The sequence below is a fragment of the Arvicola amphibius genome, chromosome 2, assembly GCF_903992535.2.
Source record: "Arvicola amphibius chromosome 2, mArvAmp1.2, whole genome shotgun sequence".
Lineage (NCBI taxonomy): Eukaryota > Metazoa > Chordata > Mammalia > Rodentia > Cricetidae > Arvicola > Arvicola amphibius.
The window spans coordinates 139,359,274-139,385,783 of NC_052048.2; the positions used below are offsets into that span (position 1 = coordinate 139,359,274).

Genomic DNA, 26,510 nt, shown 5'->3' on the forward strand with positions numbered 1-26,510 from the left:
CTGAGTGCCTACAGCTGCTCTGAGCACGAGACCTTCAGGAGTTCCTGATGGCAGGAGAATGGTTTCTGGTGGGTTTGGCTGGGGTGTGGCTATCTCTATATAATCTGCTCCTGAACACAATAAAGGGGGCATTCTTGGGAAATTCAAGAATGACCTGTGTCGCCGGGTGGTGGTGGCGCACGCCTTTAATCCCAGCACTCGGGACGCAGAGGCAGGCGGATCTCTGAGTTCGAGGCCAGCCTGGTATATAAGAGCTAGTTCCAGGATAGGCTCTAGAAACTACAGGGAAACCCTGTCTCGAAAAAACAAAAACAAAAACAAAAAAAAAAAAAAAAAAGAATGACCTGTGTCGCTGTCTTTCTGTCTGTCTGTGTTTGTGTATTTCCTTGCCCGAATCTCGCGAACTGGGTGCCAGTGCACGGCAATTGAAGGTCTCCACCGAGATTTCAGCACTGGGAGACCACCTTATCTGGGAAGCAAGAGGTGGGGCTGTATATAGTGAGGGGAGCTGTGGGCCGGCTTCCCGCCGCCCTGCTCCCAGCCACCGGCTAGCTTTATCCGAAATAATTACATGGAAACTGTATTCTTTTAAATACTGCCTGGCCCATTATTTTCAGCCTCTTACTCACATCTTGACTAACCCATATCGAATAATCTGTGTAACACCACAAAGTGGTGTCTTACCAGGAAAGATTCAGCATGTCTGTCCTGGTGGCTGGCTCCATCACATCTCTCTCCCTGAGCAGAGGCATGGCAGTCTGTCTAACTCAGGAGAGGCGTGGCATCTGACTGAGCCATCTACCTCACTTCCTTCTTCCTGTTCTGTCTACTCCACCCACCTAAGGGCCGGTCTATCAGATGGGCCAGGCAGTTTCTTTATTAATTATCCAATGAAATCATCAGATAGAAGACACACCTACATCATTTCCCCTTTTTCTGTTTAAACAAAAAAGAAAAGCTTTCACTTTAACATAGTAAAATTACATATAACAAAATAGTTATCAAGTAAGAATTACAGTTACAATATTTATATCTACTTTATCTTTTATCATAACTAAGGAAAACTATAACTATCTATTTATTCTTCAACTCCATCAAAGACTCCAGAAGGATATAATATTACCTAGGTGAACAAGAAGTAAGCTACTTCCAAAACTCTAGAAATCATAGAGACATCTTGATACCTGGACAGTCACCCAAAGTTCTTTTGTACCATTGGGGCATCCATCTTCAGCCTTCAGGTCCATAGTTTCCAGCAGACATTTCCACGAAGCAGGAAATTTCGAAGGCAGTTCAGTCACTTTCTGCTGTGTCCTGCAGAATGTCTCACAGACTCTTTCATGAATCAGGAACCCCAAAGAATCATCTCACATTTAGGCAAGTTCAGCAGTCCTCTCTCTGTGGGTTGTGTCCAGTTTCTGCAACAGTCCAGGCAAGAGCAGTTTCTTGTGCAAATTGCTATCAATCTCCATAAGGAGCCTCTTCGATGCCCATCTTCCTCTTGAAGTAGATTGGTGCTGCCAGGAACAGACGTGTCTCATTGTCATTTAAAGTCCTAAGCTATTAAAACATTTAAATGCGATATTCTGTAGTCTTTGAAAGATATAAAGAATGCCTATTTAACTTAAATATATCTCTATATATCTAGAAAATCTAACTAACATGACTATTAGCTTTACTATTATCGATGATTATCCATTAACAACCTATATTTCCTAATTATACATTACATTCTTAAAAGAACTACACAATCACAATACCTTAATCAAGATCAGAAATACATATAACAAGATTGACCTTAAATTAATATCATTAACCAAGATTCACAACAATCCAACTTATTTATATCTATATCATCTCCCCCTTTAAATGTAAAACAACATTTATAAACAATATTTGGGAACATGGGCGCAGTTATTTCTCTCCAAACTGCTTCCTGCTGAATGGGGGCGCTGTTAATCAGATCTTTCATGGTGTAACCTGTGTGCCAGGTTCATCTCAGTCATCAGTTGGGTAAAGTAATTTTTTTGAAGGTGTTCACAGCAACCTTTCAGGAGGGCGTGGTCTATCATACCATATTGGGATAGAAGCAATCCATAGGGTCTCATTTTCTGTACAAACAAAAGAAACTCCTTTCCAAAGCATCATGTCCTTAGATCCAAATTCTGAAGTCAAGGTATTTTCAAAATATCTATGTTGAATTAGTTCAGCAGTATTTATAAACAAATATCTTTTAGCAGCTGTTGCTTCTTCCCCAGCATTCAAACAATTCAAAGAGAGCATAGCATACAGTATCAAGATTCTCTGTGCATTTTCCATCTTTATGTGGCTTTACTTCAACCTCTATTTCTTTTATTTTTACTTTTACTTTTTGAGACAGGTTCTCTATATATCTTTGTCCTGGGATAACTCTGTAGACCAGGCTGTCCTTGAACTCACAGAGATCTGTCTGCCTCTGCCTCCCCAGGGCTGGGATTAAAGGTGTGTGCTACAACACCTTGAACTCACAGAGATCCTTCTGTCTCTGCCTCCCAGGCATTGGGATTAAAGGCGTGTGCTACCACACCTTGAAGTCACAGAGGTCAATCTACCTCTGCCTCCCAAGTGTTGGGATTAAAGGTGTGTACCACCACAACAAACTACTTCCTTTTTTTTCTTTTTCTTTTGCTTTTAAGAACTTTAACCTTTAGCCTGCATATATTTTTAACACAGTGTAAACCACTTAGACATTTTCTTCAACTTTGAATTTTTCTTTTACTGTATATCTCTCTTTCTGACTACATGAGTCTTTATCAAACAATATCGGTAGGACTAAAGCCGTGACTTTGGCAGCTGGATCCAGCCCATTCCCTAGCCTTCCAGCCTCATGGCGGAGGTACCGGCTGTAGCCATGTTTATCACCACAACTCTGTGGCGGTTCAAGGTTCCTGCCAGCGAGCAAGCTGCAACAGTGTTAAACAACAATCAAAAGCTCCATAGTTAGAACTGCCTGCTTGAAAGAGTCAGAGTTTGCCATGGCAGGACGGCCCAGAACGCCAGCATTTTAAAACAGCACAACTTTTTTCCTGCTACAGCTGAAAACTGAAAAGCTTTTCATCAACACCGTTTAAGTGTTTCATGGCAGGACCTCTTAAAAGGGCTGCAGGGTTTTGCAGCTAAAGCTGAGTCAGGAAGCCTCTCTTAGATGAGAGTGCTTGCTTACCAGACCCGAAAAATAGAGCTTTACTCTATTCTTTCCCAAGCTTTCTCAAGCTTTCTGCGGATTCGGTTATCCACGTGGGCGCCATTCTGTAGTGAGGGGAGCTGCGGGCCGGCTTCCCGCCGCCCTGCTCCCAGCCACCGGCTAGCTTTATCCGAAATAATTACATGGAAACTGTATTCTTTTAAATACTGCCTGGCCCATTATTTTCAGCCTCTTACTCACATCTTGACTAACCCATATCGAATAATCTGTGTAACACCACAAAGTGGTGTCTTACCAGGAAAGATTCAGCATGTCTGTCCTGGTGGCTGGCTCCATCACATCTCTCTCCCTGAGCAGAGGCATGGCAGTCTGTCTAACTCAGGAGAGGCGTGGCATCTGACTGAGCCATCTACCTCACTTCCTTCTTCCTGTTCTGTCTACTCCACCCACCTAAGGGCCGGTCTATCAGATGGGCCAGGCAGTTTCTTTATTAATTATCCAATGAAATTATCAGATAGATAGAAGACACACCTACATCAGCTGTAAAGTTTACACTGGAGTGCTGTTTATGTGAGATTCTGGCCTCTGGCCTATGAGAAAGGATGGCATTTGTCACTCTCAATTTTACAGGTAATGCGGTTAACTTGCTAACCAGTGAAATATAGGTAGAGCCAGGACTAGCCACCTTCACTGGCAGGAGAGATTTGATAAGAGACATGAGTGCTCAGGATCTTTAAACCCTTGTCATAAATCCTGATATGTCTCACATTTTATCTCTTCCAAAGAATTCCGTGAAGCACCTATTTGTGGAAAAACCAACCTAGTGGGAAAATATCAATGATGGCTCTCCTTGTCGGGGAGAGGGAGTAGAGGTATGATAGGTCTCTGTTCTTTTCTGTCAGTTTTGCTAGGAGCCCAAAACTGCTAAGGAAAGAAATGGTTTGCCACAATTTAAATATTCCATTCTGTTGGTCATCTGATACACTTCTGCTCATTCCTGACACTGTGGTGATAAAAAACCAAAGCCAGCCAGCCCCAAGAACAATTCATCTTCCTACACATCCTTGAACGTCTAAGAACAACGTAATATGTCCTTAGAAAGATGGGGCCTTTCATGCCTCTTATGAAGCCACCAGTCCTCTGGTTCTAGCTCCCATGGTTAGGTAATGTTTAATGGACTGATACGCAAGGCGAAAGAATGTCTAGGGAATGCTCGCGGTGTTCTGAAACGTGTGAAGTGATATAGAGCATACAGGAAGAAAAACCTTTACGTACTAATGGTTATCTACTGTTTATTTTAATTTGGCTGCAAGAATTCATTTTCTTTTGTGCAAGAGATAAAATCGCCTTTACAAGCAGGAAAGGAAAAACCACTTGGCAGGTCAGAGTAATAACTCTGAGTGGTAGCACAAGACTCAGTGCTTGCTGGGCATGGGAGCACAGACCTGTTATTGTTAATCCTGAGATTCTCAAGAGGAAAACCAGTTCCACAGTTTTGAGCCAGATTTGAAGCAAGCCTTACTTAAGTACTGGTCAGAATGATGGACTCTGGCAAGGTCCACCTGGGTCCCCAGGACATAGCCAGGAGTCAAGTTCTTCAGGGGCTTAAAAAGGCAAAACCACATAGCCATGGTATCTCCCATCAGATCCAGTCAGGGGTAAGTATATATCCTGACATACTTCCTGCCTTCATACCTCCCGCCACACATGTCATCAGTCACATCTGGTTCATATTGGGCAAATAGACAGGACAAACAAGAACTTATTTATTTTTTATTGATTTTATTGAGCTATAGATTTTTTTCTGCTCCTCTCCCTTCCCCTTCAATCCTTCCCATGATCCCCATGTTCCCAGTTTACTCAGGAGACCTTGTCTTTTTCTACTTCCCATGTAGATTAGATCTATGTATGTCTCTCTTAGAGTCCTCATTGTTGTCTAGGTTCTCTGGGAATGTGTTTTGTAGGCTGATTTTCTTTGCTTTATGTCTAAAAACCACTTATAAGTGAGTAGATATGATAATTGTCTTTCTGGGTCTGGGTTAGATCTATCCATTTGCATGCAAATTTCAAAATGTCATCTTTTTTCTGCTGTGTAATACTCCATTGTGTAAATGTATCACATTTTCTTCATCCATTCTTTGGTCAAGGGGCATTTAGATTGTTTCCAGGTTCTGCTATGACAAACAATGCTGCTATAAACATAGTTGAGCACATGTCCTTGTGGTGTGATTGAGCATCCTTTGGATATATACCCAAAAGTGGTATTGCTGGGTCTTGAGGTAGGTTGTTTCCCAATTTTCTGAGAAATCGCCACACTGACATTCAAAGGGGCTCTACCAGTTTGCATTCGCACCAGCAATGCAGAAGTGTTCCCCTTTCCCCACATCCTCTCCAGCATAAACTGTCATCAGTGTTTTTGATCTTGGCCATTCTTACAGGTGTAAGATGGAATATCGGAGTTGTTTTGATTTGCATTTCTCTGATGGCTAAGGATGTTGAGCATTTCCTTAAGTGTCTTTCAGTCATTTTAGATTCCTTTCTTGAGAGTTCTCTGTTTAGGTCTGTACCCCTTTTTTATTGGATTATGTGATCTTTTGGTGTCCAATTTCTTGAGTGTTTTGTATATTTTGGAGATCAGTCCTCTGTTTGATGTGGGGTTAGTGACGATCTTTTCTAATTCTGTAGGCTGTTGTTTTGTCTTGTTGACCATGTCCTTTGCTTTACAGAAGCTTTTCAGTTTCAGGAGGTCCCATTTATTAATTGTTTCTCTCAGTGTCTGTGCTACTGGGGTTATATTTAGGAAGTAGTCTCCGGTGCCAATGTGTTCAAGGCTACTTTCCACTTTCTCTTCTATGGGATTCAGTGTGGTTGGTTTTATGTTGAGGTCTTGGTCTCCCATTAACTTGCAAAGTGTATTGGTCTTATTCCTGCTTTGGTCTCCCAGAGTTTGGGAGATTGAAGAAGGAAGATCCAAAGTTTAATGCCATCCTTGACTACATAGCAAGTTCAAGGTCAGCCAGAGCTATATGAAAGCCTGTTACAAGCAAACAAAAGCAGTCGGAAAAGCGTTTAGTGCCATGACTCAAGTCATTTCTACTTGAGGGTCCCCAAACCATTTAGTCCCAAATAAACATACAGAGGTCTACATTAATTATAAACTGATTGGCCCATTAGCTCAGGCTTCTTATTAACTCTTATAACTTATATTAACCCATAATTCTTGTCTGTGTTAGCACATGGCTTAGTACCTTTTTCAGCGAGGCAGTCACATCTTGCTTACTCTGTGTCTGGCTTCCTCTTGAAAGCCAGATGAATACACTTGAGACCTAAGATAGGGCCTTTTCTGATCACTGTGTTCCCTTTGGGAAAGGGCAGCAAACAATTCAGGGTCTGCCCATCTCCTCTCCTCTTCCAAAGGAGCATTTCTGCTGTGAGGACTGTGTATGGAAAGCAGCTGATCTGTCTTTATCCAAACAAGATAGGCCCCAGTGAAGAAGGTAAGAGCATCCAAGTGACTGTTACTGCCACTTAGGAGTGACTGCTTGTTCACAAATGTAATCCCACAATGTGAGCACCAACAGCCTGAAATAATAGTAATAGTTAAGATTTATTAGGTATTTACCATGTACCAGCCCCTGTGCTCTGTGCAGTATACAGCTCACCTCTCTTAAATTCCCTTAACAACCTCATAACAACTCCATAAGCTGTAAGTCACTGACTTCTGTATCAGAAGATCAAAGCTCAGCCTGAGAAACTGTCTCAAGTCATGAAGTTAGCACGCATCAGAACAAACCAGTCACTTCCATAATATGTTGTCTATCCAAGGGAAAAGCTATTTTAAAATAAATAGATAGATAGATAGATAGATAGATAAATAAATGATCAGAAAGGCTAGAGTTGCATAGTTTTTATACAGAAGCCAAGATAGTCAGGGGCCATCTGCCAAGTTCCAGATAAGTGAGAGGGCCAGGGATTTCCCAATGCCCCAGTTCATACCATCAGAGCGATTACTCAGCATGTGTCCCTTCTCATTAGCAAGTAGAAGACATGTTCAGAATCCAGAGCCACGCATCTCAAACTCTGTGTCATATCTGAGGCCCTTGAGCCTAAACACTGTGTTCCTGGCCCCAGTCTGGGCACAGACAGCATGTGTGTGACCAAATAAGAGGCCAACCAGAGCTATTCAGATCAAGCTGTAACCAATACAGACTTGTAAATCTATCTAATGACTTTGAGGTAGTCATTGTGTAATCCTGAATCCAAATGTTCAGCTCTTTCACCTATGGCTGGTTTTTGTTGGTTGGTTGGTTGGTTGGTTTTGTTTAGTTATAATTCTTTTGCTTCCTTGAGAGACTGTAAGAATGGAGGCAGGGTGTTGTTGTTGTTGTTTGCCAAAATCTAGAAGAAACAGGCTTCCAAAGTGCAAAACTAACTTGCTTCTTAATAACCTGACTTGTAATTGAAATGAAAAATGAAAGCACAGGAAAAACACATTGACCTGAATCAGTCTTAAAAGAAAATTCCAAGTCCCATAATTCAAGTGCTAGAGCTTTTTAGTTTTAGGAGCATACATACCATCAGTGATGCCCACCCTCACCCCCTGCCAAAAATATTTCCTAGTCATCAGAATACCTCAAGACTGCTTTACATTAATTTAAAAAAAAAAAAAATACATGGAGACACGCACAAGTTGATCACATGATTCCTAAGCTTGGCCCTTCCTAGAAAGTGAAAGGTGAAAAACTAACCAGCGCTTCAACAGTTCAGGGGGAGCCGGAAGTTAAAAGATTCCGCCAGGGGATGAGGAGATTGTTCTGTAGGTGAAGTGCTTGCTATGCAAATGCGAATTTGGCCCCAACACCAACATAAAAGCTGAGTATCAGCAAGGGCCTGTTATCCTAGTGTGGAGGGCCAAAGACTAAGAGGATCGCTGGGACTTGCCAGCCAGCCAGTCTGGTTGTACTAGGGAGCTCCATGTTCAGTGAGAGATGCCATCTCAAAATAATACTTAGGATAAGGTGGAGAGAGAGCAAGGACCTCTTCATTTACATCGACTTCTGACTTCTACATGTAGTCACACACATGTGCAAGCACACAAACACACATAAGCAAAAGATTTCACAGCATTGGGTTTCTCTAAAACTTTTGCGGAATACTCAATCATTTGTTTCTAGTTTCACAATTGCTTTTTAAGTTTGGGGGAAAACTTAAAAAGGGGTTTTTTTGTTGTTGTTCTTTTATTTGATAACTTTCCAAGCAGTCATTTGGGCGGGGGCTGGGTTATTTATTTTGTTTTCTTGTTTTCCTTTTTAAAGTGTATATTACGTGTCTGTGTTTGTGTGTGTGTGTGTGTGTGTGAGAGAGAGAGAGAGAGAGAGAGAGAGAGAGAGAGAGAGAGAGAGAGAGAGATGTGTGATGTGTATATGTGTCTGTGTGATGTATGTGTGTGTCTGTGTGATGTATGTGGAGGGGGAGCATACATATGGAAATCAGAGGACAACCTTTCACCTTTTGGGGGGGTTCCACAGTCTTTAGTGGTAACTGTCTCTTCTTGTTTCACACTAGAATATTTGGAGTGGGGTCAGGCCCTCAGAGTCTTTGGCGTTACCCAGGACATAGATGCTAATGTGCAGTTCTAGTTGAGAACCACTGGTCTCTAGGCATGTGGTGAAACGGCAATAACTAAAGCCACACAGCTTGATGATATAGGGTGCTCCTAGGCTCTTTCTTTGCCTAGGAGGTTCCTGCTGGGGAGCTCCCTCTGTGACTGCCTCTGACACTTCACTGCAGTTCTCTTAGTGTTTTAACCAGGGGTCATCCAAACAGTAAACAATTCCTATGCGTGAGCAAGTGAGTCTATAATACAGTGCTGTGATCTTCTTAAAGTCAATTTGAGGCCCTTTCCCTAGTAAGTGTGGACAACCTGTGGCCATAGATCACGTGCATTTTGCATAACCTTGAATGCACACAACACAAAATTGTAAACCGACTTAAAACATAAGACTCACGTGTGTTTTTGTTTCTGCTTTTCAATTTTATCACTTGATTACAGTGTTCTCTGGTATGTGTTTTATAGATGACAACATCTGTTGCAAGGAGTCTGGTCTGCTGGAGAGCCAGGACTTATTTTCTGTTTTGGCTAAAGCTAGTTCTTCAATGCCTGCACACAGTAATATATATATATATATATATATATCTGACTTCCCATAAACATCGGTTAATCTTGGTTATTTTCAACTTGGTTATTCATTCAGTGCTTTTCTAGTTAGGATTATTTCATTCTCAACTTCTTTCTCCTTTGAAATCCAAGCTTGTCCTAAACTTATATTTTCTGAAAGGGAAAGGGAAAGAAAATTTATTTTAATGCAACTAGGAAAGATGTCACAGTGTATGTAAGTTTCAGATAAATGTGATTCGCAGTGTCAGAATTGACCTTTAGAGGGAAGAAAAATTCTTTTTTGGCAGGTGAGGGTAGCTTGAGTTACAAGGAAAGAAGAAGAACAAATGGGAACAGATCTGCATTAATAAATATTCAGATAGTGCCCGCTCCATGTCAGTGTTCCTAGGCGGTGTTGGTACACATGGTGTTGGGTGACGGGATTATGTACCCTCTCTCTTTTCATTTTAATTGCCTGCCTGAAAAGATCCCGACAGCCTCAAAGGTTGCTGCTCATCGCATTGTTGATAACTCAGGAACAATGTGCGTGTGCAATTTGTTTCATTATTGCCCACTAATAACCAATACTGGAAAAGGCTTGAGCAATCAAAGCAGCCATAATTTGACATAATGGTTCTCTCTTCTTTCTCCCATTCCTTAACCATCCCACTGCAGAGTTAGCCACATCCCATGTGGCAGTGTGGGTGTTACTTTACTGTGGCTTTGTTGTTGTTCTGTAAGTTTAGTATAATAAAATCTAATGTAATTTTTTTAGTCCAGGAAAAACTTTGAGTTAGCATGTCTGGTTGTTTAGAGTATTGGTTTTATTGTTTGTTTGCATGAAGATTTGGTTTGGCTTTATTTCCTGCCATTGAGTAGCAGTATCTGAATGGAAGAGAGTTTCTTTCTCTCGGTTTCAGAAGGACTGGAGGTGGTTAGTTCAGGAGAAAGATGGGGCTTCACTTGCTCAGTCACACACACTCCTGCCTTGCTCTGCCTAGGATGACTTCCATTTATAAGATTATCTCACGTTAAATCGATTCGGGAGTGGCAGTCATTCGTCCAGTCACCCTGGAGGAAAACTGCTCCAAAGAAAGGTACATACCTTTCAGGAGACTTCCTCAAAGTGCTGTAGCTTACTAACCAGAATGTAGACTTGATGTTTCAAGGAATGCAGGGAAATGTAGTCCTTTTACCAAGCAGCCATGTTCCAGAGCATCATGATGTAAAAATGAATGAAATGCCTGTTAACAGCTTCTTGCAGCCCATGATAACTTTCATTTGCATGATAACTTTTAAATTTTTCTGTGAATCATTATGCTGCTGACTATCAAAGAGAGATAATTCACAATTGTGCAAGTCTTAATTTCAAAATACTTCATGAGCAGCATGGCTCCATCCCACACTAGAGATTTACTCCTCATTTCTACTCTAGGATGAAAGTGCTGTTCTTAGCAATATTTTGGAGATTAAAAAAAAAAAAGACCCCTAAGACGTACACAGCTAACACTGAGCACAGGCAGTTGGTTATGAAGAGTGGCACATTGTCTTACCACCAAGAAGTAAGAACTGGGCTGGAGAGATGGCTCAGCTGTTAAAGGCTAGGCTCACAATCAGAAATATAATTAAGTAAAAACTAAGATTGAAACAAGAATGTAATTCCCTTAGTAAGCCTTGGAGACTCATATACGAGGTATACTAACCACTGAATTAGGGACCCCGGTTTGACTCACCCCACCCCACCCCATCCTTTTATGCTCAGTTGTGAAATGTACCAGTCACTTGAGTTCAAATGCAGTGTGCCCCAGGGCCTTTCCTTATCCCTGCTGAGCTGAGGCTGGCTGGGTTTCCTAATGGCATCTTCAATCAGTGCTTGTTACTAGGTGTCACTCTTTTGAGGGCATGCAGTGGCTCTGCTGCCTTTTGGAATGTGTGGTGGTCTGATGAGAGTCTTGCACTCCCTGTTCCTGTATGTATCCAGAGCCCTTTATCCCCTAATGTATCAGGAGCCCTTTATCCCCATCTCCTTCTCTGAGGCTCCAACTTTTCAGTTCTGCACAGCATCTTTCACACACGAGAAGCAGACCTCACTTGGAATATCAAATGTTTTCCCCAGTTTGGGGTTCTTCATCATTGATAATAAGACTCTCACTCCACATAAGAAAAATCTTTTATTTCACCAAATCTTGTCTTTTTTATCAATTCTCCGCCCCCACCTTCCCTACCACTGTTCACTATTTTCTAACACATGGATCATCTTAGCTTTTTTCCCGCAGTGGCTCTGCTTCATGTGTGAAATTAAGGCTGATTCTCAGAGAGCCTTTCAGCCCTTCCATGAGGAAGCTCTGCTGCATGCCATGCCCTTTTCCCACAGACACTCCAGACCTCTTTCACAGGCCAGTTTCTTTCTCCTTCTGCTCACCTGCTCAAGCCATTTTCTAGTCAGACTCTCAGAAACTTTATTTTAAAAACTTGCCCTGAGCCTCACAAAGAATCATGGCACATTTCTGAAGCAGTTAGTATACTTGCTGGTTTATATAGAAGTATTGGGGGCTTATTGTAGTGTGTGTTTGTGTGTGTGTATATGTGTGTGTGTGTGTGTGTGTGTGTGTGTGTGTACACCAACTTTACATAAGTAGATGATGTGCACAAGCCTGTGGAGGCCTGTGGTCAGCCTTGGGCATCAGCCACCTCCTTTGAGATAAGCCTGTCATTGTCCTGGAACTCACCAGTTAGACTGGTTGACAAGTGAGCCCCCAGATTCTTCCTACATCTACTACCCCTAGGATTTTTATGTGGGTGCTGGGTATTTAACTCAAGTCTCAAGCTTGCAGGGCAAGCACTTTACCAACCGAGCTATCTTCCCAGCCTTGGACTATTGTTAGCTGGACTATTGTTAACTGGACTATTGTTAACTGGCTGTTGCAGTCATCTTTCTGGCTCAGTTGTGAACTACTGACTTAGAATTTCCTCTCAGCAAGGAGCACATGACAAGTATTCAGGATGTCTTTCAGGAAATGAATTCAATTTCTTTGATTCCACAAAGAAAACCAGGGCTCCTAAAATCCAGGTCCCAACCACCTTTGTGTCACTGCCCAGGCTTCTAGCCTCTCAGGTTAGACCGTTAGAAAACCCAAAGTTACCTGCGTGCAGTGGCTCTATTCTTCATAGCCATAACATGGGTCTCTGGCAAGATTTCTCAGCGTAGCACTGACATTTGAGGTCAGGTGGGTTTTGTTGTGAGGTTATCCAATTATGTGCACTGTAGGATATCAAGTGGGATCCACTAGTACATACCCTTCAGCATCTCTGGACATTGCTGTCTCAGAGGATTGCCCACAGTTCAGAACTACCCTCTCAAGTATCTCTATTTTAAAAATCTATAAGTAATGAGTGTTGTCTGGTCAACCCTACTGCCCTTTTATAGTGCCCACAGATTTCCCCCAGTGCATGCTGCCTTGAACTTAGAGCCACACTAGCTTCCCACCCTCACCTGTGAATGACTCACCATCAGCTCCCTCTCATGTTTTGTCTCCTTTTGAACATGTGCTCTTGCTCTCGTCTGTCTGTGCAGGAACACAGAAGCTTACACTAGGTCGGTGCTGGCCCATATGACCTAGAGCTCCCTGGGCTGATGCTTATTTCTGAATCCCGAGAAATTTCCTTCTCACCCTGGTTGTTCATTCAGTTATTGAGCCTCCGTCATGGTGGACACTAACGATCTAAGCCTTTGGCTTAGATTTGACTTCTAAGACTAAGTTTCCTAGCTAGTTACTATCTTAGTGGGTGACCATAGGACTCTGAAGGATTAAGGAAGAATTAGGAAGCAGAACAGCAGAACTTCAGCCCTTTGGCCATGCTGCTTACAGGCTATGCTGCAGCTCCAGTTTTTATGCATAAGTCAGCTTCCTGAGCATTTTCTAGAGAGTTCCTGGTTCAGTCATGTTTAGTCATAGACTGGTGGCAAGAAAACTCAGGCTCCACATGTGGACATGAATGCTTTTTACTAGATGCTGTTATTGTGTTGCACAGATTCCCTGACTTTTAGATATTTAGCTCATAAAGTTTACAGCAACACTTAGCTGCATCTGGATTTCACAGTGTATTGGGGAAGGCAAAAGTCTCAAGTATAATTTGCACTAACTTTCCTGTAATGGAAATTATGGCCTGGGAAAAGTTTCAAATGGCATGTCCATAAACTAAGGAAAAGTTGATCCATTCAAAGGCTGGTTACATACACTCATACGGTTTTTTAAAGTTCAGTGCCAACAAGAAATATTTATTTCAGCATCTGAAGTAAACCAGCAATGAATTTTAAAAGTCAGTCTTTGTATAAATTGTTGGTTCAACAAATTTAGTCTTTAAAAATAGAGTAAAAGTTGCGGTTCTATGGTGATATGCAAGAAATTCATCAGTATGGCTATAGGAACTGGCCTTTTCAGGCTCCCTCTCCTCAGCTGCCCAAGGAACTAACTGGGGGCGTCTCCCTGGAAACCTGGGAACCCCTCTAGGGTCAAGTCTCTTGACAACCCTCAGGTAGCTCCTTAAATTAAGATATATGCTTCCCTGCTCTCATATCCACCCTTCCTATATCCCAAGCACCCCATTCCTCCGAGCTCCCCCCGCTCTCCCCTTCACACTTTTCTCTCCCTATCTTCCCTTGGCCCAGTCTTGCCCAACCCTCAAGTTCCCAATTTTGCCTGGCGATCGTGTGGAGTTGGGAGGACCTTGGTCTTAGCATAGAGTGGGGAACCCTGATGGCTCCTTGGCCTTGAGAGGGAGGGAGGAGAGGTATGGGTGGAGGGGAGGGGAGGGAAGGGGGAGAAGGAGGGGAGGGAAGGGGGAGGAGGAGGGGAGGGAGGGGGGAGGAGGAGGGAAGGAGATGGAAATTTTTAAATATAAAAAAAATAAACCATGAGAAAAAAAAATAGAGTAAAAGTTGCAACAAAAATGTACTGGGCTTATAAGACAGCTATAAAGTCTTTGTGGAGTCCAGTGTTACAGCTGGGTGTGAGCAGCAAACTGACTTCACCTGCTGGTGATCCAAACACCGGCGCATACCTCAGAACGTGGGACCTCTGCTTCTAGCCCTGATCGTTCCAGCTTCATTTAAGGAAGCTTGTCTCAGAGGCTTGCATGCTTCCATGGCTTGTGGTTCCCACATACCTACCCCTTTCTTCTTTCCTGGCTCTCTCTCTTCCCACCCTTTTCTTGTGTTTGTGTTGGTGGCTTTTGCTTGGTCGAGACTCTGCTTGCAGTGCTTAGTCATCATTCCCTGAGTGCCACTGGCATGACCTTGGCACCTCAGTGGTGAAGTGCTGGCAGAAGCCTGTGGGTGGAGGCACAGGTGGAGCTTGTTGGCTAGGGATGTAACTGTAGGCTGATTATTTAATTAGGGAATCAGCAGATGTCAACATATGGGCTCTCTTTTCTCTACACCTGCTTAATGGAATCAGAAAAAAGAGTCCTGACTGGCTGCCAGGGCTCTGATACTGTTTCTAGCCTTGCTCTCTCCTTTACTCTGTCCCTCCATCCATAGGCACTTAGTGACTTGTTTAGTTTGTCTTCATAACTGCTTAAAGAGTTCTCTGTTTTAAGCTCTGAGCTTTCTCCATGCTATAGCTGGCATCTTTGAGTGCAGGGTTTCTCAAGGCTTCAGCAAGGTACAGCTTCTGGCTCTTGTGTCCCCACTATAGGCTCTGGAGATTGTAACTTTATCCAGGTCTCTTTATGTTCTCATATTCTTTTTTATGTCCCCAAACACTGTTTGAAATAGCGTGTCTCCTGCCTCTGTCTTCTGTTTACTTCCCTTGGTGGTTTTTTCCTACCCACTACCACATTTTCTTGGGGCCCTGAGTGGTAAAGGAAACAACTATGCTTGTTTTACCCAAATTCTTCAATATTCCCATCGTGGAATTAATCAGCTGCCTGCCCCTGCGTGTATTTGTTGGGCACTGGAGAGCAAAGTGCTGCCAATGGGAAGAGTTGAGGTAAACAAGGTGTTCCCTGTGGTGCTCGCAGGAGAAGAGGGGGGTTTGACAGGCCCTACCCAGAATGCTGGGGGAGAGTATGTTGAACTGACGTCTGTCTTTGCAAGTTTAACAGCTGAGGGGAAGGATGGAAGCTGGCTACATCCATTAATTAGTATCAGAATCACTGAAAGATTCAAAAAACAGTGAGGGTTCTGGGCCTACTTTTCAAAATCACTTATCTGGCTGGGTAGGCACTGGACTCTCTGCAACTCTACTGTTGCAGCCCGCAGCCCTCCCACCTCCATCCTTTAGCCCCTGCCTGTCACCCCCACACACACATAGTTGTGATGCACTTAAGCAGGAAGTGGTGTTTGGAAACTGTAGAACATGAAGACAATCTCCCTCCAGACCAGAAGCACTTCCCTTGTTCACAGTGACTCCCAAACCTACAGACTGCCAGGGAGGTTTGCTTAGTTTTGCTTGAGAGGCAGCAGAGCTGTTTTCTGACTTTATTAAATTATAAGTAATTTTAGGTATAAAGTCCCAGCAAGGCACAGTAACTAAAGTCATAGCCAAAGCCATGAGATAATTACTGAGTGCTGGTTGACCCACCAAATAATACCAGTGGAGTTTTTGTTTTGTTTTGTTCTTTGTGGGCTTGAAGATGGCACTAGGAATGATTATTTATTAAAAATACCACACAATAAAAACAAACAGAAAGACAGTGTGCAAGTACACACCTGTAATCCCAGCACTCAACTCTGGAAGTGGAAGCAGGAGTTCAAGGTCATCCACTGCCAAGTAACAAGTTGACTCCAGCCTGGACCACATGAAACTTCCCTCAAAAAAAAAAAAAAAAATGGAAGGAAGGAAGAAAAAAGAGAATGAGAAAAGTTAAAGTCACGAGCATTGGTTGTCACTGGTTCCCAATGATAGAAACAATAACAGATGAACAGGGGCTTCAGGGCCAGAGCAAGGTGGCCTTGACTCCTCTATCATACACATCATATTTCTTATTCTTATTGACAGGAGATGAAGTGTTCCTTCCCAGCCTCAACCATCACCTTATATTGTTTTAATTTTCGTATTTATTTATATTTTTATTTGATCTTATTTTGTTGGCTCCTGTTGTTTGAAAAAGAGTTGGAGCTAGTGTTGTGACAATGAGGACTGGGTCATTCAGTTCAGTCCATGACCTTAATGATCACAACCAGGAAAGGCTTTCGCTCTGTGCCCCGGCCCTCACCATAGAGTAAATACCTCCCTGAGATGGTGACAGACACACCTGCTGTCAGCTGTTTACAGGCTGCTGTTTAGAAACTTAGCGGGACTGTCCCGGGGAAGAGACTGTCATAATCTGTGTCTTTTTCTGTTTGGTACTGCCCTGCCCCACTAGAAAGTGTAAGTCTCTCTTCCTGTCACTTGTCAGTCATATAGAAGTCGAAGAGTGCGGTTGTGTGTCATTGTACATTGGCCACATGGTACAGATTGCCGAATCGCCTGCTTGAGGAGCATCATGTGGATTAGAAAATTCAAATATGGACGAGGAGCAGAAGGAGGGAGAACATGAGAAAGAAAGTCAGGACCGTGAGGGAACCTTCATCTGGCGATAGATGGAGATAGAGACAGAGCCACACATTGGTGCACCGGACTGAGCTCCCAAGGTCCAAATGAGGAGCAGAAGGAGGGAAAACATGAGCAAGGAAGTCTGGACTGTGAGGAGTGCTCCCATCCACTGAGATGGTGGGGCTGATCTATTCGGAGCTTACCAAGCCCAGCTGGACTGGGACTGAAAAAGCATGGGATAAAACCGGACTCCCTGAACATGGCAGACAGTGAGGGCTACTGAGAAGCCAAGGACAATGGCCCTGGGTTTTGATCCTACTACGCATACTGGCTTTGGGGGGGGGGGGCTGGCCTGTTTGGGTGCTTACCCTCCTGGACCTGGATGGAGAGGGGAGGAACTTGGACTTCCCACAGGGCAGGGAACCCTTACTGCTCTCTGGACAGGAAAGGGAGGGGGAGTGGAGGGGGGAGGGGGGTAAATGTGAGGCGGGGAGGAGGCGGAAATTTTTTAAAAAAATAAAAAAAAGAAAATTCAAATGTGTTGTCTACAGACCCCTTTAAAGTGAATTATATCTCTGAGAAGCTGCAGCAGCATTCCCATTCTCATTTTATTGGCACTATGAGCAAATAAGCCAGGGAAGTGCTTCGGAGATGCTGTGATACGGCCATTCCGCCTCTTCCTAGATTACTTACTGTAGCGGCTTACTATGTGCAAAACCATCTCTGCATGGCACAGCGCACAGGATAAGCAAGTGTTTCTTTTTATTTGTACTATCTAGTGGTACCAGGTGATGGTGTTCCCTTGCCTCCATCACCTGTGGAGGAGATGCTGCCATCCTGGCAGAGCTAGGGAGGCATCCTACATGTCAGTGCCACTCTGCCTCTGGAGTCTTTTCCTTGTAGGGCGTTGAGCATGGCAAAGTTATGTTGCTGTCAGAGAGGGAGAAATGATGAAAGCAGCTATTATACTTTTACTGAATGCGACGTGCTCACCAGCATAATTAATATCCATAAAATAGCAAGTCATGCTCACCACAGAGCAGCCAGCAAGCAAGTTACAGGACCCATGCTTATTTGGGACCAGCAGTTGACGGGGTCTCTCCAAGGAGCCTTGCTTTAGTCTCCCCTGACTTGCACCAAGTACATCGTTTCATTCACAAAACTTTGGTGAATGTTTGTTCTAATTAAGGTTGTCTTGAAGAATCATTTAATCTAAAAAGAAGGTTGAGGCCTGGGGGTATTTGTCCAGAATGTGCGTTCTAGAGAAAGGGGCAGGGGTGCTTTATTCCTAAGGAGCTTCCAGTGGTTGTTTTGTTTCAGAGAAGGTGACATTTGGAAGTTTCCAGAAGTCTGCCTCCAATTTATAACTTAAGGCAATGCAAGCATAAGTCAAACATAGGTTATAGAATATTTTGAAGCAAAATAATATAGAATTTCAGAATCTTGCCTTGCAAACAGTGTTGAACATGCTCCATGCTCTGTCAGACAAGATTGTCATGCATTTTCTGTAGCAACATTTCAGATAAACATCAGAGAGCTGTAGCATGCTGTAGAAGATACTTGACCCCTTCTTCAGGGTGATAATGGACCCTTCCTGTGTTGCTATGGCAAAACAGTAGAGAGGCTCAATTTATTGGGAAAAGAGCTTTGTTGTGACTAGAACTTTGTTGTTCTAGAACTTCAGCCTGTGGTTGACAGGTCACATGCTTTTAGGCCTGTTACAGCAGAACCACATACTGGAAACAAGTAGCTGATTGGGATGTGCTGTCCTCATCCAGCCTGGGAAGCTAGGCAAGGAGGACAGGTTCTCATCATCCCCAGTGACCTGACTTCCTTCCACTAGACCCCACCTTTAAAAGATTTCAGCACCTTCTAACTGTACCACAGACTAAAGACACACCTTCAACACACAAGCCTTTAGGGAAACCTCAAGATCCAAGTTACTTCAAGCTTGAAGTAGAAAAGTATAATATAAATGTATATACCTACACATGCATGTGTGTGTGTCTGTGCGCACGCACACAGACACACAAACACACACACACACACACACACACAGAGAGAGAGAGAGAGAGAGAGAGAGAGAGAGAGAGAGACTAATAAAAGAGAAGAAATTAAAATCAGGATAACTTGGGAAAGCAACATTTAGAATAATTCCAGAAAGGAACAACAGTGTAATAGCAGAGGCATGACTAGAAGATGGTGTGTAGAAAGACTGTTTGATCGGAAGCCAGGTACAAGAGCAAAGAGAAGATGAAAGATGGCTCTTTACCCACTGATACACAAATTGTAAGCTCATTTACTTCAAAATAACTCTGTGTGACCATATATCACAAAAGAGCAGCTTTTCCATCCATCCGTAGGACCAAGTTCAAATTGTTTGGTGGGGACTTGAGAAACCGTCCACTGGGTTTTTGTTTTTGCTTGTTTTTCTAACTTCCTTTCTTGCTTTCACAATTTCTGTCTCCAGCCTCATCTACTTTGGCACGTTAGTCACCATCTGCACCCACGGCCTGTCTAGCATGCCAATGGCTGTGTATGTAGACAAGACATTTTCCCCTCTGAAGTATGGTTCTGGAGACTCTCCTCCAGCAAGCACATTCTGCACAGAAAAGTAAAGATGTGTTGAGATTCCAGCAGATTTGGATAAGTGTTAAGGGTTGTGTTTGAAAACTATTTCCCCCTCATGCCTTTAATCCCAGTACTTGGGAGGCAGAGGCAAGTGGCTCTCTGAGTTCAAGTCCAGCCTGGTCTATAGAGTAGTTCCAGGATGGCAAGGGTTACACATAGAAACCCTGTCTCAAAAAATTACTAAACAGAGGAGAAGGAAGAAGAAAGAGGAGGAGAAATTTTAAAAGGAAAAGGAAAATCATATCCCTTGAGAATGCCTTCCTTGTATCTCGACAGCCACTGAGTTTATCCCTAAACCAGCGATCAGACCGCAGCCTCAGCTGCGGTTAAAGTAACTGGGGCTAAGAAGGGGAGGAAATGTGAATTACTGATCTGTTCTCATCTGCTCTGCCAAAACCCTGAGACTGGGCTTGATGGAGCCTTTCAGAGACTCTTTGTCTCTTGTTCCTAATTCAGCTTTCAAGGGTTTACAGTGGCAGAGACCCAAGGAAGGAAGATTTCTGAATAGAGTTAGTTCCCTGGAATTCTTGGCACAGGAAAAATGATAGAACGTGAATATGAGATTCTTAACTTGGACGTAATGAATGAGGCTGCTGGCTCTGCTGCCCAGGTGTATAGTCTGAGAGTCAAAAGCAGTGTTAATCTGATTATTTTGCCACCCCTCTTCTCCCTCTGCCATCACCTGTTAGGGCACATTGGAGTTGTGTATTTCAGGCCACGATATGCAGTAAACACTTTGTTGCAAAGGTACTTGAAACAATGTCTGACATCAGAGCAGTTACTGCCACCTGCAGCTGAGACTTCTGATCATGGGATGGTGTGGACGAGGTTTTAATGAAAAGAAATTAGTGTGAAATGCTTTAACCTTTCTTCATGAAAGTAATACACAGTGACTCCCCTGCCCTATATATTGTTATACGATCATTTCTTTTGCATATATTTAAGAAATGCTTTCTCCGCATGTGAAACCTGAGACTATGCTTCTGGTGTGAGGACTGCACTCATTACCGGTCTATACTGGAGACGCAGCATTGGGAGGTGTTGCTGTGGTGTGACATGCTGCCTCTTTGAGGGGAGAACCCCGGTGAATGTGCTGTTTGTTGACTCTGAAGCACTAAGAGAATTTTTATTTAAGTCTAGAAAAGCTATAGTCAATTCGTTATACATTCACAAAGGAAAAGAGCTCTCCAGAATATGAATCTGGACTCAGAAGTGTTCAGTGAGCAAGAACAATACTCCATAGATTTTCAAATTGATGGAGCTTTTCAATGTAAACTAATTTGTTCCAGTATTGAAGTGAGCATAATTAACAGAGACTTGCTTTCTTAGGCCTATTAACCACGGAAACCATGCCAGCATTGTAACTGTATGCAGTGAAAACCAGTATTTATGAGGGGGTTGTGCAAGAGCTTGTGTGACAGATGGGCGTTTTATCACTGTTGATGTTTGGAATTTCTTGAAAAGCAATGTAATATCTTGTTTTTATGAATGAGTGAACAAATCATTATGCTTTGTGAACTGAGTTTTCCTATTCTAAATTAATCTTTTTCTCTCTTTAACCTCTGTTACTTTATGTTAGGGATCCTCATATATTCTGATGTAAAAAAAATCCTAAAATATCGTAATTGTGTTTTATTGCAGATACAGATCCACGTGTTTTAGAGAAGCAAGAATTGCAGCAGCCGACCTATGTTGCCCTCAGTTACATTAATAGGTAAGCCATTCCAGAGGACAGCTGCTGTGTACTGCTGCCTTGCTTGTTAGATATCTTTTCACCAGTAAATGCTTGCAGTTTAAAAATGTGCAGATTAGATCATTTAAAGCAACCTCTACGTGGAGACTTCTTGTTTTTCTATTGAGGGATATAGATTGTAGCCCACTGTGCATATGTCTGATTTACAAGCTCATTTTGGAAGCATTTTGTATGCAGGGTTAGAACATGCTCTTTTGACTTCATGGGGCAGTGTGAGAGATTAGTGGATTTATGTTTGAGTGAACCTTTTAAATCTTGGGGTGAAAGGGTACTTTTTTATGAATTCAAAACATAGCTAGAATATCAGAATATATTTAATATATTTAATTTCAGAAAGTCATTTTGTAGCAGCTCATCTTTTTAGTAGAAACACTGTCAGCAGCTGCCCCCATATGTATAGAGCAACATGAGTTTTCACTTAAATTGATTCAGAGCCTAACTTTAGAGAACTGTTTTGTGCTTAAATATCAAACCTAAAAGAAGACTTAGTGTTTTGGCCAACTCAAATAATTAAGGAGACAGTAATTTGAGGGCAAGAACTCAGAGTCACCTTTGGGTTAAGAAAATATACACTCTCAAAGCAAAGTGGAGAGAGTAAGAGCGAAATTAGTTTTTAATGAGAATGAGAACTCTCTGCCCATAATTCAGTGGATGTGTTTCTACTAGCTGTCCCTTTCCCATAAGGCAAAGATCTTTTTCATTCTCTTGGTGCCAGAGTATGGACTATGATCTGGAGAGGAAATCTGCCAGTGAATTCTCTGTACTCTTCACGCCGGTGTCATTTTAGGGAAGGTAGTTGATTCTTGCCCAGCCATAGCTGTGATTTAGTCACCTGTGCTCAGCTTCAGGTACTTTATTAGTGAAAGCCTCTAAACGCATATCGTTTTCAGATTTCCTGTTCGTCGGGCTTTCCAAGGAGAAGCATAAGATGTCTCTAGTCTTTTATCAGCCATATTTTTGACATATGTTGTTAGAATACTTTAATAATTGTATCAGATTAAATAAAGGTATGAGTTTTTCACAGATCCTGTGCTATTTCCAGTACTTAGTAAGAGAGCTGAAAATCTTTAGTTATGTTCATAGAACTGTACTGATGGTGATAGATCTAGTCTAAAGGAGCAGACATTTCTAGTAGGCTAGCAAGCTTACTGGTGACCTTTCTATGAAGAAAGTATGTGTAAGCTTGCAGGTTATCAATGGTGAACAAAAGACTCTTGTGGGGGACGCATTGTGTTGAGGACTTAGTGCTCCTCAAGTGGTAGACACTCTGAACATTCGTTTGTTGGGAGTAAGTAAAAACCTACTGGAGGAACAAAAAGGAGGTTCAAACATTTGAGAGCTGCAAAGCTGGCCATAATGCAAAGAAGAGCAACTTAAGTCTTGGGGCCTTAAGGAGAAAAGAAAAGCATAGTGCAACGTCTAGACAGAGCCACTGCTGATGGAGAAAGAGAGTTCTAAGGTTGGAGAAATGCCGGCTCGGCAGCAGTATCCTGACTGTGATGGAAAAGCACACTTCTCTGTTTCTTTGTTTTTGTTGTTTTGTTTCTTGGTTTTATTTTGCTTGTTTGGCTTTGTTTTGTTTTGAAACAGGATCTTGTTATGCTGCCCCTAGAACTGGAAATCCAAATCAAACTGACCTTGAACTCGAAGCAGGCTTTCTTTTATAAATGATAAAGGTGAAGGTTACAGAGATGGCCCAATCAATAAATGGCTGCCTTGCAAACACAAGGACTTGAGTTCAATCCCTAGAACTCCTTTAAAGAAGCGAGCGTGATCAGGCAGACTCAGTCCCAGCCTTAGGTCCCAGTGGAAACGGGCTTGCTAGTTCACACTCACAGTCCTAACACTTAGATCCCAGTGGAAACGGGCTTGCTAGTTCACACTCACAGTCCTAACACTTAGATCCCAGTGGAAACGGGCTTGCTAGTTCACACTCATGGTCCCAGCACCATGTATCCCAGTGGAACAAGGAGAATGTCTGGCCCTCATTTCACTGATCCAGACCAGTGAGAGCCTGTCTCCACAAACAAGGTGAATGGCTCCTGTAAAACAGCACTTAAAGCTGAACTCTGACCTACACACAAACATACACACACACACACCAACGAGAACACACATACAGATAAGTTAATTAGTTACTAATTAATGCTGATCAAATAAGAAGTTCCTTTTTCCTTAGATCTCAAAGGAAAATGAATACTGGTTCTAGTGAAGGTGGAGAGACAGAGGATAGCATTTCCCCGTTTGGAGGAGAGACAGAGGATAGTATTTCCCCTTTCAGATATTAGTTGACTCAATCCTGACCTTTGGCCTCCTCAGATTTGAAGATGGAACTTTCTTTTGCAATAGCACTGACCAGTCACTCAGCAGAGAGTTAGGATTCTTAGCATGGAGCTTCCCTTCTGTACTGTTTTACAGAGAAGAAGCAATTATATAAAAACCTATTCTTTGTTTAACCTATTTTAAATTGTTCTACTCTTTTAACATAATACGGTAAGCACAATAGACCTTTAAAGGTAGAAGGAAAAGTCCTTATTTACCTTGAAAGTGGTTCCAGCTAATGAACTGCTTCATAGGAACTACCTAGCTTTGGGATTTTGCCTTTAACCTACTGCAATACTATGTGTCACGTAGGCCTTGGGAAACCTTCCTGAACACACATGAGAAAACGAGAAAGAAAAAGATAAATAAGAGCTAGAAATAGCGACAAGCAAGCAGGTAAAAGTGCTTGCTACTAAGCCTGGTGACCTGAATTCAATCCCCAGAACCCAGATAGTAGAGGAAGAGAACTGACTCTCCAGGTTGTCCTCTGATCTCCACACATGCAACATGGCACACACACACACACACACACACACACAGAGAGAGAGAGAGAGAGAGAGAGAGAGAGAGAGAGAGAGAGAGAGAGACAGAGACAGAGAGACAGAGAGAGAGGAATGAATGAATAAGAAAGTAAATAAATGTAATTTTTAAAAGTCAGATGATAGTACCACTGGGGGATTTGTACCAAACCTGAGTAGTGGGTTCCAGAATCAAACCATTGTGCAGTCAGATTTATTGGGATATCAGAGACAAAAAAAAGGAAGAAAAGAGGAAAATATTGAAGAATAATGTTGCAAACACAATAGGACACCTAATCAGAGAGGTCAAAGACATAAACTAATATAGAACAGTCAACACATCCAGTCTAAGCACATGTCAGTAACTTGCTCAGAGAGAACAGTGGAGACTGTAGAAGCTAAAACCTCTAAGTGAGGCGTCCGTGAATTTCTTTGCAAGGCGCTGCTGCATCACAGTCAGGGCTGGTCGTGTAAGGTGTGAACCCCAGCATAGCAGCTGTCAGCTATAGTGGGGATGGACACCTTGGCTCTGTAGCCAATAGGAAAGGGCAGACAGAGAGACCAGGGGCAACCATCTTCCACCATTATTCACCCAAGAGGTTGAGATGGATGAACTGCTAAGGAAAACAGAGGAGCGTCCACCAAAGCTTGCTGAAAAGCATGTGCTGCTCTTGGATGTTTCTTCAGGCTATTGTCTGAGCAGTTCAGGTAACACCTTAAGGAGACAGGTAACTTTTGGGCTTTATTGAGACCGGGCCTCACTATGTAGCCTTTGGCTGTCCTGGAACTTACTGTGTAGACCAGCCTGGCCTTGAACTCACAGAGATCTGCCTGCCTCTACCTCTGAAGTGCTGGGATTAAAGGTGTGCATCACCACTCCTGACTACAAGGTAACTTTTTAATTGCTTGTGACTCTACAGAAATAGGTGTTGAAGATAGCATTAGAGATATAATAGCATACATGGCCAAGGTTAATAATTATTCTGTGTTCTCTCAAATCTTAATAATATTTTTATTAAGATAACATAAATTGAAATTTCCAAATCCATTTAATTTTCAAATACATACAGCATTTGGTATAAGATGCAAAGTCTCATTATGCCAGACTGAGAATTAGTGCTATCTTGTGCTCCATTCTCATCGTTTGTTGCAGAATGAAAGTCTAACATCTATCTGTATTACAGCTCCGGTTCTCTTGGTAACACTCCCCTGCACTGCTTGCTGCAGTGAGCTTTCAATTTGACCTCTAAAAATGATTTTAATTTGTTTTAATGTTCACTCTGAAGGTTGAATCACAGTTTTTCCTAGGACATTAATTTCAGGAGTGCTTTAAGAGCCCTCCCACATGGCCGTTTACTCACAGGAGGACAATCTGGACTTTAATGTTGGGGAGCTTGAGTTAAGTGAAATAGATTTCTAAGCTGGATGTGATGTTGCACACCTGTGACCCCAGCAATTGGGAAGCTGAGGCAGGAGGATAACAAGTTCAAGGCCAGATGACTACAAATCATTCCCTATCTCAGTTTGAAGTTTTCTGCACAGCAGGGTGCATTATTTCCTCTTCCTCTGTGCTTGATATCCATGTTCAAGCTCTAAATGGAATGATATCATTCTGATGTGGTTCTTGAATACTTTTTGCCTGAGGCGCCTAATGGGACTCATGTTCTGAAAATATCATTTGAGGTTGCTAAACTGTTTATCACTTCCACCCCCCTCCTCGGCTTCCCCAAGGAATGAGGTTTTATACAGAATAGCTTTCTGTTCTTCTTTGTAATTCAAAATGCACAACTTCCTTCCCCCCCCCATGATCAGCTAGAGAAAAGGAAGACAAAATTATGCCCAAACATGCTCCCTCAGTTGCCTTCTAATTTTTGTGCTTGAGAATAACCTGTGTTTTCCTCATGAGGTGTCTTTTCCCTTCCTCTCATCTAGACATGATGCAGAGGCAGGCTGCCTATCTCCGAGTTCTGTTTGCTGTTCATGAGCCATGTGGCAGATGGCTCACCCCTGCCTGTTTCCCTCATCCCAAGCAATTCCTTCATTGATGATGATTAATTTGCATGAAACAAATATCGCACCCATGACATAGTGATGCTGTGTGAACAAAGACCTTGTCCTTTCTCTGATCAAGGCAGTAATGAAAGAGATGGTAGCAGAGAGAGTATGGCTTTGGAGGAGGCCAGAATAATTTACTCGATGAAATAAACATCATGAATCCAGGAGCATTTTCAATTCCCACCCTCCAGGACAATGGTGACCCTCAGTGAGTTTTACTGAAGAATGTATACATTTTCTTGAGTAAGTGATTAAATTATTCTGAAAACTGTAAGAATTCTTCTGTAAAAACTGCCCATATTCATAGAAGAATCTTTGGGGGGAAATTTCAACTCAGCATTCTTCCAAATTA

At 42.5% G+C, this 26,510-nt stretch overlaps 1 protein-coding gene across 1 annotated transcript in view; it reads left to right on the top strand.

Annotated features, from left to right (window-relative positions):
• Positions 1 to 26,510, top strand: part of Jazf1 (JAZF zinc finger 1) — a 321,042-nt gene that overhangs the window by 162,126 nt on the left and 132,406 nt on the right. The window contains exon 2 of the mRNA XM_038319197.1: positions 21,152 to 21,224. Coding sequence (XP_038175125.1) covers positions 21,152 to 21,224 — 73 coding nt within the window. The remainder of the gene's footprint in view (positions 1 to 21,151; positions 21,225 to 26,510) is intronic.